At 40.1% G+C, this 19,795-nt stretch overlaps 1 protein-coding gene across 2 annotated transcripts in view; it reads right to left on the bottom strand.

Annotated features, from left to right (window-relative positions):
• Window positions 1-1,665: 1,665 nt before the first annotated feature.
• Window positions 1,666-19,795, bottom strand: part of timm50 (translocase of inner mitochondrial membrane 50 homolog (S. cerevisiae)) — a 165,163-nt gene continuing 147,033 nt past the window's right edge. For both annotated transcript variants that reach the window (XM_043681019.2, XM_043681020.2), the window contains 3 exons: window positions 13,927-14,083; window positions 5,777-5,883; window positions 1,666-2,507 (listed from right to left, as the gene is read on the bottom strand). In XM_043681019.2, coding sequence (XP_043536954.1) covers window positions 2,406-2,507; window positions 5,777-5,883; window positions 13,927-14,083 — 366 coding nt within the window. In that variant the 3' untranslated portion in view covers window positions 1,666-2,405. The remainder of the gene's footprint in view (window positions 2,508-5,776; window positions 5,884-13,926; window positions 14,084-19,795) is intronic.

The following is a 19,795-nucleotide window of genomic DNA, read 5'->3' as shown; positions in this document are numbered from 1 at the left end:
GACAGAATGATTAGCAGCCCAACGTGAATGGTTCAGAGATATACAGACTTGGAAAGTCCTGACCTTAATCCCTACTGGGTTATGGACCTCAGGCACAGCAGTACTACAATTCAACTGTATAGTCAAGCGTATTAAAAAAAAAACAATTTAGCAAAGTAAACTGGACTTGAATACGCTTTAGTGAACACCTAAAGGACTATAGGAAGGAACATGATCGACAAGAGTCTCTGAGCCTGCCAACACTTACTGTCTAATTGACAGATGAGGACTGACTAATCATACAAAGTAGTGGACCTCGACTGGAGCGGTGAGATTCTACAGCAGAGATGTTCAAGAGAAAAAAAATGGCCAGGAATTGGTATGGTACATTTTAGATGACCCAATGATACATCTTCTGACTGCTCCTTATTAAAAGGCTGGGGGACTAATCTTTGAACATATGAAACTTGCTACCAAACACAATGGCAGAGGAAAATTGCCAAGTTGCATCGAAATGGAAGATGAAGTAGTACAGAAGGTAGAAAGAAATTCAAGTACTAGGGTGAGATGAACACAGATAGGAAGAGGCTTGTGTGGAGTATTAAAATGAGAAGTAGTGGTACAGCATTGTTGGCATTATTCTAATTTACACTTTGTCAGATCCCAATTATGTGGTTACAATTTCAACTGTCAGAGTGAAAGTGGTGCATGACCCCAGACATCCTGGTAATTAATGGATAGTTTAAAAGACCCACTGGTTACAATGACATTTACAGACCAGTTCAAAAGCTTTAGGAACCACATACAATCTCTGTAATTGTGCAAAGGAATTTCAATTGTAATGGATTTTATTTCTCTCCTCTCTTACCTATTAGAAGCTTTTCTTTCCCTCTGAGTAATATGAATTTTACTTTCCCTTCAAAACAAAAATAATTCAACCTTGGTTACAACTTCAGTTAGGTTCAAGCAGAAATTTAATAAAACATCACACATTATAAAGATCAGGAGTTCAGGCTTTTGGGCTAGCTCCACTATTTAATTAGACCACCGATCTGTATTTACCTGTGAATCCATATCCTCAGGGCTCAACAAAACCCAACTCCTTTCTGACTCTAAGAACCCACAGCCTTGTGAGAAAACTGGGTTCTATTAACATGTGTTTGTGGGTATGTATAAACAATATTTCCACTTATGAATCATGTGGCTGCAATTTTAAAATTATGCCCCCTCTCTTCTGAATATATCCACCAGAGGAAATAGCTTCCCTGCATGTAATCTTTAAAATATTTTTAAAGAAACACAAGAAATTCTTCAATTAAGCTCACCCTTTCCTCCTGACCACTCCAAAACACTTGTTTAAATCTTCCAACAAGCCTCTTTGACCAGTGTACATATGGATTGTGCTTTCAGAATCTTAAAGAGGCCACCTGTCTGATCTCTTCATTGGGGATTAGGGGTATACAATATTTGCAATTCTGAAAAGGGAGTAAGAAAGGAATTAAATGTTAAGTAGGGTTGCATGATTTGCGAGAAATCCAAGAAATTTAAAAAAAACTTTTAAATTTATACCTTTGAAAATTAATTGATAACTTTCAAATTGCTCATGCAACACATATGGGCCCATTGTTAAGTAAAATAAAAGCATAGCCCACTCATGCTCTAACAATTTTAACACAGCAAACTTGGGACTGTCCAAAATAAACTATAATTAAGAACAGCGAACAGATTCCAAAGATACGTCATTGCTGGTTTTAACTGTTATGACATTTATGTAGAATTTTATATAGCTTGCTGCTTGTCTTCATAATTTTATTAAACTCCTCGCTGACCTACATCGTTTCTTATGCACATCATTTACAGAATGTTAAAGGCATGAAATTGTATTGATTGTAAAAGGAAAGATACACTATATTCTGGTAGGCACCATTTTACAGGCACTGTCTAAAAATCTGTGTGCAGTTTTAATAGTTGGTACATTTAATAGCACTATTCACAATGATAAGACAATTGGACTCTCCCCACCCCAAGTGTAATCACAGTTTAATTGCAGGCTTGTAAAGACTGCAGTTTAAAAAATAATCTATTCTTCCAATTAACTAACACACAAACTAATATCAGTGGATCAAATACGACTTTGCCTTAGTATTCAAATCAAGCCAGTACATTTAAAATGGCTGCCAATATCAGGACTTGTGATGGGATATAATGATCAATATTCCACCTCTGCGTGGTCACACATGTCTAACCCTATCAGCCAAAGGGCTAGCACAGTATGAAAATTAACCAGAATCTCTCTGGTAACAGTTTTCACCATATGCAGAACCTTATGGTGAATACAGCCATGCCTACTCCAGCTTGGAGCAATAGGTAGGTCTGACTTTTCTAGGTAATACAGTAGGAGGGTAGGACTGGAGGTAAGGTGTGTGTTACTGTGGTTTGGACCGTTGCCATAGTTTGCTTGTCAAAGATCCCAAGGAGAGGCCAGAAGATTTCTGCTGCGATCGATCAGTTATTCTCTGCTGTTCTTCCTGGTATTGTGGAACAGAAACAAAAAAAAAGGAGAGGTTAGACCAGTCTGTGGCTTGGCTAATTCCATCCAGTGTTTCAGACAGATTCTTATTAGGGGAAACAGGCTGAGAAATACCAATAACTCTTATTTACAAGGTACGATTTGCAGAGAACACGTCATTATCCACGAGGGGTTGGGACGTGGACTTCCCACTGACAGCAGAGTGTGGATGCCATTTCAATGTAACTCTCCTATCTACAGCGAAGGACCTTGTGATCAGACCGTGCAAGTTGAAGAGTGGTTGGGGGGGGGGGGGGGGAGAAGAGAAGAAAAGATGAGGCCTGGACAGACATCGTAAGTATGCCGATAGCAAATTAGTGGAAAACAAGAATTAAGTGTAAATTATCCCTAGGCACTTCATAGGAGCATGCAAGGACATGTCAGGACACTTGACCAAAATCTTGGTTAGAAAGGTATGTTTGTCTATTGACTATTTTAGAGGAGGGAAAAAGAGAGATAGTGATAGAGACACAGAGCTTTAGTGAAGGAATTCCAGAGATTAGAGATATGGCAGCTGAAGGCACAGCCACCAACAATGGAACAATTAAAATTGGCCAGAATTGGAGACATGGATATACAAAAGAACCATGAGGTAGGAGATTACAGATATGTGGCGGGGGTAAGCAATGGAGGTATTCAAAAAGCAAGTTCAAGAATATTTATTTAGTAGAGGCCATGCTTGACTTGGAGCCCATGCGGAAGGGTGAACGGGATCAGATTCAAGTGAGGCCACATGCAGAGTTGTGCATGTGAGGAGTTTATGTAGAACATGAAAGTGCAGCATGTAAGCATTTCAGTAATCAAGTCTGAGGGGAATAAAGCCATAGGTAAATGTTCCAGCATCAGATGGGGTGAGGATTTGGACAATGTTTATGGATAACTCTGAAACAATCCCCAAAGAACTTGCACTGGTCTTATACCTTTCATGGAGTAGTCAGGGAAATTCAATCCTTATTCTAACATAAAAGGAACAAAAAATGTCTGCTACATTTCCTAAGGGTTCCAAAAAAGACAATTGCTAGATTTCTTTTTAAAAAATGTGATGTTGGTTCACAGATACGTATTGCCCAAGACAGGGCGAAGTCACTTGCTCTTCTTTCAATATTAAGACAGCATTCTTTTACGTCCATCAGAAACAGCAGACAATACATTACATTAACATCTCATCCAAAGATGGCACGCTCTGACACTGAAGCACTTGCACACTGGAATACCAGCCTGGATTTTGTGCTCAGCATTGAAGTTGCACATCCTTCTAACTTAAAGGTTCAGAGTTCTATGCACTGTATCATGACTGAAATGAAGGGAGAATTTACATATTAAAAAGAAAGAGAGTTGCCAATCAAACAAATACTGGAACTGGTCACATGGAAATTTTGTAATTAAATTAATAGTTTTTTGACAACAGAACTGGAGGACAGTTTAAAAATAAGAGTTTTCCTATTTAAGATGGCAATGAGAGAATTATTTTTCTCAGAGGGTTGAGAGTCTAATGAACTGTGCTCACCTAACAATTGTAAGACAGAGTTCGATTAAATTTTGGCTAACAAAGGAAGCCCAAAGATATTGGGAGTAGGCAGGAAAGTGAAGTTCAGGTCACAACCAGAACAGTCATGATTTTATTGAAAGACAGAGCATGTCCTAGGAACTGAACAGTTTGCTTCTCTTCCTAATTCATATGTTCATATACATACAAGGTGCACAAGCAACATATTTTTTGCAATAAATATCATACAGTTAAAATGGTAGAAGTTAATTTAAGAAATGTCATTTATTTTTGCACCGTACAAATTTAAAAGATTACACATGAGCAAACAATTTCCAAACTACTTTAAAATGACTACATTAGGATATTATTTCAAATAAAGGTAGTGTCAGAAATGAGGTTATAAAATGATGCATGTGAAGTTATTTAAGTACCTTGGCTAATTATCACTAACAAGTTAAATCTCAGACAAAATTCTACATGTATGCTCTTCATGTAGGATTAAGTAATAATTTGATATTTCGTAGCATTTTGGAAACAGTTTCCCGTTTGTACATGTAACTGTCTACATTTACTTGGCACAAAAAACACAAATTTCTTGAATAAACACCTACCGCCATAAAAACAAGCTCAACTACTCAATACAGACTTTACTGTCTATTGAAATATGCATTACGGGGCAAACCTTTCAAAACTACTGTCTGGTTTAAACTTTGCCTGTTGGTTTAGGACAAGAATCTAAACAGAAGTAACCAGGCAATGGATTCAGAGTCAATTAAAATAAATAACTCCATGACTTTTCCAGTGACAGTCCAGACAAATAGATAAGGAAGTACCAGGGTTGATCCCGAATCTAATTTAAAATAGCAGATCTCAAATGAGTGCCAGTAGGGATGAAATAACTAGTTCCGCTGTTCTGAGGTCAGGAAGGGATTCTAGGTTACAGCTCCTGATCATTATCCAGCAAACTCTGCTTGCCATAGACAAGAATAAAGAGGATCATGCTTGACTGAGACATCTCCATGATCCACCAGCTGACATAAGACATGCAACCCTCAACATGAATGATGATCCTCTTGACTAGAATGTTCTTCTCTGTTAGCATCTACTCAGAAATAAGAAAGTCTGTCCAAATTGGTGCTGCAGTATAGGGGTTAACTGTAATGTGTTAATGAGACAGTATACATCATTGCAAGAAGTGATGAAATGTCACAGGTCCTGACTCTAACAGACCTGATGCCAGAGTGAAACTAATGGACTACAGTTCTTAAATAAAACTTGAGGCTTTCTTAAATCAGCAGATTGCAAAAACATTTCACAGCATGGGATCAAGACTATTTGGGTATCAACAGGCACAGTGTGGAATTCTAGGGTAGTGAGCACTGTAACAATAGAGGCACCGGAAAAAATAGACCAGGCAATCTCTTAGTGAGAGGAGTATCTCTTAGTGACTTGCTGCTACTCTCACTGAACGATTACCGGTTTCCGTCATCGGACTTACTGTGAACAGTGATGGCTCTCTAAACTCCAAAATGGAAAGAGACCAGAAATGGACTCCCAAACAAGTGACTTGGATACAAATGATTTATAAATAATGTCACCATAGCCCCATAAGACTGCTTTCTTAGTGGAAAGAGACAACTTACTAATCATGGCAGGCTAAGTACCAAGTCACCAGATAGAAAAACACTGACAAAATAGCACTGTGATAAATCTACATCTCAACAGAGATGAACTCTCACCTGTGCTAACAGTTCTTGTCTCTTCTTAAATGCTTCAATTGGATCATCTTCGAGAGCATAGTTCTCCAGGACAGTTCTGATATCTTCAACTCCATTCATTGCAATTGCTGCAATGCAATACAAGAGAAAGTGAAGTAGGGCTAGTGCATTCTTCATACGACCACTCAAATAAACAAAAGATCACAGTAACCGGAGAATAAAAGGTTGAAATCCAACACAGAGCTAGAATGTTTCACTGCAGCACCGATAGAAAAATATAGGTCCAAAGAGGTTGTCTGAATAGTTCAGTGTGTAAGTATGCAGGGTTTTGGATGTTAGTTCAAAAAGGGACTTTGGTAAACTGAGACCTATGTTCCGAGTCTGAGCTGGGACGGTAATAGGTCAAGTACAATGGGTCTCAGTTTGAGGAGGAAAAAATCAATTGCTTCCAATCTAATGATCCTTCCTGTATGAACTTCAGATGAGGTTAGATCAAACTAGGCTGTGATATAGTCATATAGTCATTGAGATATACAGCATGGAAACAGACCCGTTGGCCCAACTAGTCCATGCCGACCAGGTATCCCAACCTAATATAGTCTCACTTGCTAGCACCCGGCCCATAAAGACTTTGTCTATTTATCTGATTCATGCCCCTCATGATTTTAAAAGTCTCTATAAGGTCACCCCTCACCCTCCGATGCTCCAGGCAAAACAGTCTCCAAGCTCATTCTCCTAGGTCTCCAAGTTTCCAAGGTCATGCATGGTTCCAAGTGTATGCATGAAGAATGCCTACACGGTCAAGGTGTGAAAGACTCAATGGCTCCATATTTGAGCGAGTTCATTGTATTCAGAAGGTGAGGGGCTTGTCGTATGGAGAGAGATTGAACAGTTTAGGCTTACACTCTCTGGAATTTAGAAGAATGAGGGGAGATCAAATTGAGGTATTCAAGATGATAAAGGTGCAGATAAAATAAACACGAAACGGATGCTTCCTCTTGTGGGGCATTCTCGGACTAGGAATCATAGTCTTAGGAGAAGGGGTAGCAAATTTAAAAGAGTTGATGAGAAACTACTTCTCCCAAAGGGTTGTAAATCTGTGGAAGTTGCTACCCTAAATTTACTCACTGTCCCAGCTTTAAGGAGGAGTTAGACAGATTTTTAATTGGTAATGGGGAGGAGACAAGAAAATGGGGGTCAGGAGCATATCAACTATGACCAAATGGGGGAGCAGACTCGATGAACCGAATAGGCGAAAGTTATTCCTGATGAAGGGCTTATGTCCGAAACGTCGATTATCCTGCTCCTCGGATGCTGCCTGACCTGCTGCACTTTTCCAGCACCACATTCTCTAGCTTCGATGAGCCGAATAACCTAATTCTTCCCCTATGTCTTATGAACTTATGAAGAGGAATTATTGTTGGCTGGGGTGAGTGTAAAAGTGGCTTTTGGTTTGCTCTCTGGCCTGGTGCGGAGTTAGCTGATTAAACACTTGGAGGAAGTAAAGTGATCCCTTGCAAGAGATAGATACTGGGGCAGCTTCTCCACAGAACACCAGCAAAGTCAAGCCACTTTCAAACCTGCATTTGTCAAAATAAAAATGTGGAATTACCTAGCTGGAACGTGTCCAGCTGTCAAGGGAGCAGGGCAGAGAAATGAAAGAATAAAACTTGCATCTGTAAAGTGCAAAGTGCCTTTGTTCTGAATATATCCTGCTGCAATCAATAGTTACTTCTGAACTGTAGCCACTGTTGTTGAGTAGGCAAACAACGCAGCTAACAAACAGCAAAAGAGATCAATGACTTGATAACATTTCTCTTTTCAAAATATAGCGAAATCTCTATTACAGACACCTTCAGTACTGGCACGAGATTCTCTTTTATTTGGGTGCCCCTATTTTCAAAATGATTATTGTAAACACTGCAATAACAAACAAATAATCGTGAATAAAGTGCCAAGGTTATAATCAGTTAAAATACCTTGCAAGAATGCTTAGACACCCTGTTGCACTCGCGACAGAACATATCTTACATAACAGCCTTGCAATCTGAACTCATGTTTCATTGTAAAGTGCTTTCACTTCGGGCAAAGTGGACTTTCAGTAATGGTCTAAGTTTCTCAGTTCTGTTTTGGCAAGTCTTGGAATGGATCCAGACAAATTAGGTGACAAAACATACATATCACTTGAGTATTGGGATCAAAGTGCAGATATTTTGGTTCAGCAGTGATGCTGTAGGATGGCAGATTTATGGGCTTGTCCACTCTAAGGCAACAGAAAATTAGGTGTGAGACAAAATCTCCTCTGACTTTCCCCAGAGACAAAGCTCCTCAAAATGAGAGGATTTAATATTGGAGGGAACGATGATTGCAGCAGGGTCGGGTAAGACAGGAATGAATGAATTAGCATGCTACTGGGCAGGAAATGACAGCCCTTGCTTGTTACCTGCATCCACTTTACTCAAGAGGCTGGTGAACTCAGTTCAAAAGGAAGCAATGGACTTTTGAAAGAAACAACAGAACAGACTTCAAGGTCAAAGGAGTTTGTTACCTAGCGTCCAGACAGAGAGAAATCCCTTGATCCTGAACATAGAGGCATACGAGCATTTAATCTCACAGATAAGACAACTTCTCTGTTCAAAAAAATTTTGGGTAAAGACATCTTCATTCAACAGAAACTGTGAATGAGTGAGGCCTCTTTCGGTCATGGTTGGCCATGGGTTGCATCCTTGTTGTTCTAGCTTTCTGTTTCCCTGAGGTAAAGTCACTTATGACTGAAGAAACTAATACTGGAGTGACAGTCCTGGTCGCAGAAGTCACATCTGTATGTGGTCATTGATCTGCTAGAACTCCTTCCTTCGTGCTCACTTGTCTGCTGCAGCACTCATCAGCTTAATTTCCTCTGTTTTGAGGTGTTGGCTCAGGGTGCTTCTCCATCGTGTGCGGTCAGCTGGAAGCCTTTCCCAGGACTCTGTAATGATATCAAGTGCCTTCATGTCCCTCATGCAGATGCCCGTGTAGTGCAGCTGGGGACGCCTCAAGACTCTAATATGGACAAATCCCAAACTGACGGTGAAGGCAAAAATGTCAGGTTACAATGCCTGTGTCATAAGCACACTGTTGAACAGCACTGAAGTGTGGACTACATATGCCAGACAGGAGACAAGACTGAACACCTTCCACTTGAGGAATATCCATTGTATCCTGGACATATCCTGGCAAGAGCTGAGGCTGCTTTCCCAATCCTCTTGTGGATCTCTGTGTCCAAGGAGAGGTTGTCAGTTGTCACTTCTCCTGCAGTTGGCGAAGAGAGAAGATCATATCTACTGCTGATCTTTTAGCTCGGAAGCCGCACGGTGATTCTGGGTATGCACATTCTGCCAGTTTCTACACGCAAGTCAAGATGACCCGAGCAAAGACTTTGGTGACAGTGTTGAGGAGAAGATGCCTCTGTAGTTGCTGTAGTCACTTCTCTCATCCTTGTTCTTGTAGAGGGCGATGATTTTGGCATCCCTCATGGCCTGCGGTACAGCTCCTTCTTGCCAGCACTGACAAGAACATAGTGCCATATGAGTATTTAATTTCACAGATAAGGCAATTCTCTGTTAAGACAGATTTGGGGTAAAGAGGTCTTCATTCAACAGAAACTATTTTCATCAAAAACCTGTTTCTGCCTTGCCCTCATCTAGGTGTCATGTGTTTTAAGTTGCAAAAGGACTCAGTGCATGCAAGACTGTGTTGTTCACCATAATTTGCCACTGTCCATGATTTCAAAATACCACAAAATATGCATATTTTATCATGCAGGTTACTGGGATCACTATTGTGTCTACTATCGTGGCAATCTGTTCCACAGACACCAGGTACCAATTTAATCTAACTGAAAGGAGATTCCCCCATCAATAATGCACATTTCCTGCATGAAATTTTAAAGAAATGAATCACTTATCCAATGCCAATCAAAACTGTAATCTACTAAAGACTTAAAAGAAAATCCTTTTAAAACAGCATCTTGATGTGTAAAGTATTTCAGTTAAATAATCATCCTGCATTCATGTGCCAGACATTAAATGTCAGAGGCATACAGAATTGAACAGGCCTTTCGGTCTACTATGTCTATGGTGACTAAGAAATTACACTAATCCCATCTTCCTACTATGCTCTGGCATTTTAAGTACTTATCTAGATGCTTCTTAAATGTTGTGAGAGTACCTGCCTCCAGCATCCTTTTTCTTTTCGCACTGAACTTGCATTGGTAACTAGGGTTCCACAACTTCAGGACTGCCAGCGAGAGAGCTCGGAGTGAGATGAGGAGAAACATCCTTACTCGGAGAGATGTTAGGATTTGGAATACGCTGCCTGGGAGAGTGGTGGAAACTGATTTGCTAAGAGGTTTCAAAAGAGAGCTGGATATATATTTGAAAGTGATGAATTTAGAGGGCTACAAAGATAGAGTTGGAGAGTGGAATGAGTTGGGTATTCTCTCAGGGGCTGGTACAGACATGATGGGTCAAGTAGCCTCCTTCTGTACCGTACGTCTATATAATTTTAAACCCGTTGGTCTGAGATACAGCTACCATGAGGACAAGATTCTCACAATCCACTCTCGCTCTGATAATTTTGTATATCTCAATCATATCAGTCCTCACTTCAAGAAAAACAAACCCAAGCCTATCCCAAAAATGGAGTCTTTTCATCCCAGGCAACATCCTGGTGAATCTCCTCTGCACCCATTCCAATGCAATTATGTCCTTCTGGTAGTGTGGCAACCAGAACTGAATTCAGTATTCCATCTATGGCCTAACCAATGTTTTATAAAGTTATAACAAGACTTCCTTGCTTCTATATGCTATGCCTTGGCTAATGAACACAAGCATCCTATGTCCCTTCTTCACCAGTGTCTACTTGTGCTGACAACTTTAGGGATCTATGAACTTTTACAAGAGCCCTTTGTTCCTCAGAACTCACTAGGGGCCTACCATTTATTGTGTATATCCTTCACCTATTAGGCCTCCCAAAATGCATCACTCACCAGATTAAATTCCATCTGCCATTGGTCTGCCCAATTTACCAGCTGATCAATATCACTCTGTAGCCCAAGACCATCCTCCTATCAACAACACAGCCAATTTTCACGTCATCTGCTAACTTATTAATTATAGCTTCTACATTCACATCCAAGTCATTAACATACACATCAAACTGCAAAGATCCAAGCGCGGATCTCTATGGTACAATGCTGGTCACAAACTTCCAATCACAAAAGCATGGTTTCCTTTATCAATAATGGAATGCTCCCACCTCCCTCAATCCATTCCTATTGCACCGAAAACTTTTATACGCTGGAATGTTGAGGTGGCAGTCCTGTCCTTTCTTCAACCATCATGTGGTGCTTGTTACAATATCACATTCCCATTTGCTGATTAACAGACTAAATTCATCCACTTTACCAGTCAAGCTCCTTGCATTAAAATAGATACAATTTAGCTTTCTGCACCTCCCATGTCTTCTCTGCACATTGGACTGTGCTAACAGTCCTTCTATATCTGATTGGGCCTTGCTCCTGACTTTACATCTACTGTGCCCCATTCCTTGCCAAATTTGATTAAAACCTCCCCAATGGCACGAGCAAGCCTCCGAACAAGGATATTGAATATCAGATGCAACCTGTCCAGCTCTTTTAGATCCCACTGACCCCAAATGATGTCTCAATGGTTCAAAAAATCTAAAACCCTCCCTCTTACACCACCTCTTCAGAAACATGTGCATCCAATTTTACTATTCCTATACTCGGGAGCATGTGGCACTGGAAGAAATCCAGAGATTAGTAGCCTTCCTCTTTAATCTACTACTCTCTAAAATTCCTCTTGCATGACTCCACTTTTTTTAGACCTATGTCATTGCTATTGACATGCAACATGACTGCTGGCTGTCCCCTGTCAGAATGCCCTGCAGCTGATCTGAGACATCCCTGACCCTGTCACCAGGGTCATTCCATTCAAGAGTCTCATTTGCTGCCACAGAACCCTGTCAGTTCTCTTTACAATACAGTCTCCTATCATTCAAACTCTCCCAGTCTTTTTCTTCCCCTGCACTTCTAGCTTGTATAATAACAGTATGTGCACCTCAAATGCTATTCATTGACTGGAAAGTACTTTGAATAGTCTGAGTTCGTGAAAGGTGCTGCACATACCCACTTCTTCCTTTATTGAAGGGAGCTATTAGCACGGTTTTAAGTTGAATACCCTTCGCCAAAGTATATAATTTATAAACTAATAGCTCCAAATTCTGAATTCTAAAACAACATGAAACATATTTAGCTTCTGAGAGCTGCATCAAGATCAGGCATGTTCAACAGTCTGAAGCACACTCCCCAAGTCACATTGATGAGGCCACTGAGACAGAGTATGGAACTTGAGATTACTTGAGATTACTCTCCCAATAATTAAATAAAATTACGGTGACATTTCCAACTCTACAAGAATGACGACTTTAGGAAAATGTTTCAGTGGGAATTCATTCCACCTGATGCAGTAAGCCACATTGTGGGGAAGTTCGAGGTTCATGCACTTCTTCCCAGAGCTCAGCCCATTATGCTTTTAAGTTTATCACCAAGAGGTATGCACAGCAGCTCATACTAGCTCCCCACAAAAAAGTAATTTATTTCAATCTTTGCTGTCACATATTTGAACAGAGACACTCAATCATGAACTCCTTTCTTTCCCACTCTTACTTGGTTGAGGTGGGGGAAATGCTCCCAGGTTAGGGAAGACACTTTAGCCAGGTGACCTCTTTTGCTTCAGTGACTCACTGTGGAGAATGCCTACATATTACATATTCCAGCAAGTGACTTGGCTTTAAATTCTCAAACCCTCCCAATCTTCATGAGGTTTGGTTTCTATTCAGTTTCTCAATCCCATTAAAGTCATGGAACTTTCAAGCAAGTGAAAATACATCCCTCTACTTCTCAAGTGCATTACTTTAACCCCTCCTGTACCTTAAATGACTTTCTTTCAATGAATAATTTTTTTTTCCCATGTTACAGCAATTGTACTCTCTACCTATCATGAAATAGATACAAGCAGCGGAAGGGTGCTTGCACAGATACAGCAAACACAACTTCAAAAAATAGTTGTGAATTGTGGCTTTACCCATCAGCCTGGGGCCTGATGTCAGTAAAGACCCAATCATGTCAGTGAAATAGAAAGCACATTGCTGCTCATATTCTGAGTTGAAGAGGTCAGCCTGCTCACAGGCACCCTCTAGACAGTAGTTAAATACTGAAGCAGTACCTATTTAGTTAGAACACATCCTGTGAGAAGCATCTTACGAAAGACGACGTGTACTGGGCTTTTCACACACAATGGTCACCGGGTAATTGACATTACAGGGTTTCTTCTGATGTTACTCATCCCAGTGGAGAAACAGTCTGATAGAAAGCAGCAGAAAAGTCTCTAGCTTAGGTTCCTTGGTGTTAAATTTAATGCTAATGAGAATGGGACAAAATTTAGCTCAACACAATGCAATTTTAAACACACCGGATCCTCTTCAAACCTTCAGTGTCACAGCTTCCCTTTAGCCTTTGTGACCTTCTTACTCGAGTTCATTCAAAGGCACAACAAATATTTAACTCGTTCATAACTAAAGAAGCCATTTGGCATTGTTCCCACCGTGGACCTTGGTCCTAAAAAGATGCCAGATGGCATCACTGCAGCTGCTTGCAGCAATGTGATCTATTGCAAGTGGCATCACAATGGCAGTGCGTGGTGAATGAGTTAATCTACATCAATAGTGAAAAGAGGAGGAAAAAAATACATTAATAAAACACAAAGGCCAAATAACCAGATTGTCATAATTGACCCAAAGGTCCTGGGCACATATGCCTCCTTGCAGCTTTCCTATGATTCACTGTTAAGGTACCAGTTGCAGTATTTGTTATGCAAACTTGCAGAGGTTGTGTTTGTTCAACTACAGAAGGTTGAGGGGGGCAGAGGGGGAGGGAGAGAAGAGCAGTGTGGGAGAGGGATGGGGAGGAGACTTAAGTTCAGTCTTTAAAAAAATTACGCAACTATCAGCTAATTTGACTTGGTGTCATAACACTTTCGAGGGAAGCTCACTCTCAAAAATTCACAGAACAAAACACATTACCAACCAGCTGGCAGATGGGAGCTTACTTTTCAGGAATGCTGCAAGTTCATACAGGGTTCGGTCATCAGAATTTCCATCCCATTTCTTTAGTGCAATACCATTGAAGGGCTGGAGGCTGAAAGCTTCTTTTTTACAGTCCACAATAATAACTTTGGAAGGATCCCTGTTCAAACACGATACGTCCTACATAAAGAACAAGGAGGAAATTATGAAAATTCAACGCAATCCGGAGTCAAAGATTCAGCTAAGGCAGTGGTAAAACCAAGCAAATAAGTTTCACATTTGATTCTCAATCTTCGTGGTCAGAGAACCTTAGCATGTGCCTGTGAAGACAATGTCAGCCTGAGCTGAGATGCTCGGATGGATAATGTTAATTTGGGGCGAAGGAGGATCTGAATTACCGTTGGTAGCTGTGGAAAAGTACCATTGAACTAGTCATAAATAGAAACAGGGACAATGTTTGATTGATTCTGATCTTAGCAATTGGATGCTAACTTGACAGCAATATCCACCCCAGAAATTTGTGTGATGGGGAGGGGTATGGGGTAGGGAGACAGCAGTAGTGATGGTGATGTTGGGGGTAGACAGAGGGAGGGAGAATAGTCACTTTGGGTAGGGTCACGGCTCACAGGGGAGGTAAAGGATATCTAATGCTTGACAGAGTCAGGGAAAGAGACGACAGAATGAGAGAGAAATTAGTAATGAGAAATAGGAGAAAACTGGAAAGAACTGAAAAGAAAATCTAAAACAAAAGTTGGGTGAATATTATTAATAAAAATACATTAATATTAAATAGACTGTTGCTACCATCTGCACATATAGAATTCTCAGATTCTTCAATCTAGTTATTGAAAATCCATCTGTTCTCAAACAAAGTGGATCAGTCATTGTTTAACCAAAGAAATACTAATAAAGCTTTTATATGTCAGCATTTCACAGTGGAACATCCTAATTAATTGCAATTAAGTCTACAATCAGTCCATATAAACAGTGTATTAAAGAAGCAGTTTTATGTCTTGCAGGTTAGCATATTTCCATTCTGTAGGCAGATATAAAACCATGATCAAGTTCAATGAGGATGAAACTTCAAAGTGTGTGAAAATATCAGATTTCTACAGTAACATTTCATTTGTATAATAAGAAACAAACAGGTCTCTACAGCTGCTTTCATTTTGTGAAGGTCTCCAGGTTATCTGTTGATATATGACCCTGGATATGAGAAACGTGCAGATCTGATCTTAACATACTGCAGAAACAAAAGGCTTAATGTCAGGTCAGAGTAGGTGTTAGTTAATTTAAGCAAGCATGATTGTAGGCACAAAGGTATCACTGCATTCGATCGACATGTTCAACTCTGTTTAACGCTGCAACCAGTTTCTATTCACTGATCCTGCCTTGGTCAAGCCAACCAATTCCACTTGACTGTAACCATAGCACAATATCTGTCTTCCTCATTATTAACCTCTTTATAGTCATCATGAACACTAAATAGGCAAACCATTTGGTTCGTCTAGTTGCTCTGCTCTTCAATAAACTAGTGGCTATTTGCTAACCTTAAAAGCACTTTCCAGCCCAATTTTTCAAGTCCAAAATGTACTGGACTGAGCCTTAAAAATGGAGAGCTTGAAAGAGTCACAAGAAATCTCTCATTTCAATCTTAAAGAGATCATGCCACCTATTTTACACTCTCAGCATCTACCCTGTCAAGACCTCAATCTTAGATGAGATTGCCACTCATTCCTCTTAAATGCTTGAAGGTTTAGACCCATTCTACTCCATCTCTTTTCATAGGACAATCCCCTCATCCCAAAAATCAAACCAGTGAACCTGCATTTCACCTTGTCTAAGGGGAGCTTAAAAGAGGAGGAGAGGTCAAAACCAAACACAAGTGGTCAGCTGCAGGAAGACTGGTTTATTCCTGCACTCCAACCCTGCTGTAACAAAGAGCAACATTCCATTGGCTTTCCAAATTGCTTGCTGCACCCCTTGTGATTTGTGTTGAATTGCACTCAATCCATCTGAACATCAACTCATCATTAAAAAGATGATTTTCAATCTCAAAGTAAAGAATTGTACAGTTCTTCACATTACACTTAACAGGTCTTGAAGAAATTGTCTGGGGAGTACCACACATAGTCTTGGGAGTTTGAGCTGCTGGGTTTGGTTGGGGGTGGTTACTGCATGCTGTAACTTCCATAAAGCTCATGCTCATTCATTCTTCTTGGTTGCAAATTGAGGATTGAAAATTCATTAATCGCTTATAATGGCAACTCAACTTGACCTACACCCACAATTACTGACAACATCCAGAAGGATCACCAGGCCATTCACAGCCATTATCACGCAACAAGCCATTGAGTGATCAAGAACAATTGGCACGACCTTAACAGATGTTACAGGTGAGATTTACTGGAATGGTACCAAGGATGTAGAACCTCAGTTCTGTTGAAAAGCTGGGGCTGTATTCCTTGGAGCAGAGACACTCAAGATTGGATAGGTAAAGCCAAAATCATCAACAGTTTCAGGAAAAGAAGAGTTTGATAATCAGAGGATTCAGATTTAAGATGACTGGTAAGAGAACTACTGTACCTGAAAAAGTGATGGAAATAGATTCAATTGCAACTTTCAAACATTAATTAGATAAACTCATGAAGGGAGAAAGCTTTTACAAGACATTGTAAACAGTAGATGTGGCACTAATTTAAGTAGCCCTATTAAATAGTTGGCACAGTAATTACAGGCCAAATACGCTTCATCATTCTAAGATTACATAACTTCGGGTCAGAGTCACACTACAATACTGCTCCTGCAGCGTACCATGCTATATATTTGGTTTAATTTTCTCCCCATTGTGTCCAAAAGTAATGGCTTTTGATGTAAGACGGTTCATTTGGTACCTCATCCAACTGACTGTTCTTCTTACTGAACCAAAGCAATGAGCTTCAAGAGATGCTGTCAGGTTTATCACAGTGATGCTCAATGTAATTCTCACAATTGTATCTGCCGGGATTAGTGATTAGAAGTGTTTTCCTTCTCCATCTCAGGAGCTGGCTGAGCTGAGCTGAGCTGAAATAAGTCAGGACACAACAGGAAATGTATCCTACCATCCTAGGCTATGGAAGGATGTCCTGTTCCTGGCCCAGGATGGTCATGGAAAAGTGCATGCATGTGGACAGAAATGGATTAAGGACAGGTTAGACTGTTGACACTTAAGATGTAAGGGGTACTGTACCTTTAAGAGGGGTGAAGGACTTAGCAAGCACACAGAGTGCTGGAGAATTTACAATGTGACATTTGGTCCAGCAACTAGCAGTACTCGGGTTGCTACGAGACAAAAACAAATTCAAATTCGGCCAATCAGTTTAAATTATGCCCCAAAATACCAAATTCCAATCAAGTTTGCATTTAATATTTTGACAACATTAACATTTGGGGTATAAAACCGAAAAAAAATTGAACAGTCGGAAGAGAACTGCCAAACCACCAACATATGCAGACTGCCTGCAGAATAGTTCTCTTAAAAGGTACCTTTGTCTATCAATGACCTGTAAAACAGAAACCCTAAGAAAAGAAGACAGAGAAAGATACAAAAAGAGTAGACAGCTGGCTGGTTTTGAAATTTGAATTTTTGGTAAATCTTAATCTGGGGATTTATCGGACCAGTATTATAGAAGGGAAAGTAAAAGGGAGGTTAAAGAAAGGAGTTGTAAATAGTTGTTAGACTTAAAGAATAAAGTTCTTAAACTTTTGAACTTTAAATAGTGACTTTGGGGATAGTTCTTTGCATCTCGAATTTTAAAAATTACAGCACGGGGTGAATCTTTTCTATGTTGCTAGTTTAAATTAGTAAGGAAGGTTTGCCCCATGTCGTAACAACACTCAATGATTAACCTCACGCATGAAGCATGTCCACTCAGGTGAGGCCCAGAAGAAAAATTTAGTACCACCCAAGCATAAGTTGGTACCTCCATGGGTGGAATTTGGAATTGAGAACATAAAAGAAAATGAGTCGTACACAACATTGCAAGCTATCTGGCTTCCTTATAAATTGCTCCATAAAACCACCTTAAACAAAGAGTATGACTACTGTCCTCTTGTTAGAAATAAGTCTGCTTTTTTTAAAAACAGGATAGTAAAATTTGCTTTGTGGACTTCTAAAAGAACTAATTTCATAGAAATTATCTTCAATTAATTTCACCTCAGTTAAATTGTGTAAGCTTCCTACAAGTTCACAGCAACCTTTTCAGACACTACGAGTAATACAAGCTTGGAAGCTCCTGGGCTTGATGCCTGGTTAACGCGAAATAGCTGATCTCTCCGTACAAAGGAAGTATTAAAATTTACATCTGTATACCTGGAAATATCAGCCAACATGCATGCACTTAAATATAACTGACTGTCCCCTTCTAAACATGGGGATAGTAGGACTGCAGATACTGGAGAGTCAGAGTGGAGCTGGAAAAAGCATAGCAGGTCAAGCAGCATCAGAGGAGGAGAATCAACATTTTAGGTCAGAACCTGAAATGTCGACTCTCTTTATCCTCTGATGCTTCTTGATCAGCTCCCTGCGAAACATGGACTGCATGACTAAATGCAACTGGCTAAGTTGGTAGGATCAATACAGTTGAATAATTTTCCAAGACTTATTATAAAGGCTTGCACAAGACCATTTTGAAGGCAACTAGTACCTACTGAATCATGTACCCGAATAAAAAGTCAAAGTTTTAAGATAAGGGAAGGGGAAAGCAGATCACTGCCCAGAAATAAAGTGGACCACAGCAATTTTCAATTATCTTCTGGAGTTCTTATCCTTCAATGTTCTTAATGAATGTGACAGCAGTAACTTCCAGAATCTCCCTCTCAGATACACTGCTTCCTGGCGTTTTGGCAGGGGTGCATGAAGGAGGATAGAAGAGAATGGTTTATCATAAGAGGAGTGTTTGAACAGGGGGAGTCCGAGAGATCATCTTATTGAAATATACAAAACCCCGAGGGGGCTTCACAGGGTTGATGCTACATGGATTTTTCTTCTTGTGGAGACACTAGGACTAGGAGACATAAAATGAATTTATATTTAAATTAAGACAGAGGAGAAATCTTTTCTGAGAGTCGTGAGTCTTTTGAAGTCTTTCTTCCCCCAAAAGTGGCAGAGAAAAATTCATTGAATACTTTTAGAGTACAGGTAAATAAATTCTTAAATATAAAGACAGTGAAAAGTATTTGGATAGGCAGGACTGTAAGTCATAATCAGATCACAGTGATAATTTACCATGATAGCTATCATGAGTGTTATAAAAATCCATCTGGTTCACTAATGTGCATGAGGGAAGGAAATCTGCTCTCCTGACCTGATCTGGCCTGCATGTGACTCTAGACCACTGCACTGCAGTTGATTCTTAACTGCCATTTAATATGGCTCAGCAATCCACTCAGTTCAAGGACAAATAATGCTGGCTATGTCAGGGACCATAACAGCACAAGTTGTAGGGACAGAAGTAGGCTATTTGGTTCATTGACTCTGGTCCTCCAATCATTGAGATCATATTTATAAAGAACAAAGAAAATTTACAGTCCAGGAACAGGCCTTTCGGCCGATCCAAATCTGCTGTCTAAACCTGTCTCCCAATTCCTAAGTATCCGTATCCATCTGCTCCCCATATACTCATGCATCTGTCCAGACGCATCTTAAATGAATCTACCGTGCCTGCCTCTACCACCTCTGCTGACAATACGTTCCAGACACCCACCACCCTCTGTGTGAAGTACTTGCCGTGTGTATCCCCCTTAAACTTTTCACCTCTCACCTTGAAAGCATACCTCTCATTATTGAATCTCGTTATTTGATACTGTAATTCTCAACTCCACTTCCCTGACTTGTTGCTATACCCTTCAACT

This window comes from Chiloscyllium plagiosum, unplaced genomic scaffold (genome assembly GCF_037043375.1).
Source record: "Chiloscyllium plagiosum isolate Xiang-an unplaced genomic scaffold, Cpla_swu_hap1 HiC_scaffold_47, whole genome shotgun sequence".
NCBI lineage: Eukaryota > Metazoa > Chordata > Chondrichthyes > Orectolobiformes > Hemiscylliidae > Chiloscyllium > Chiloscyllium plagiosum.
This window is presented reverse-complemented; position numbering and strand designations above follow the sequence as displayed.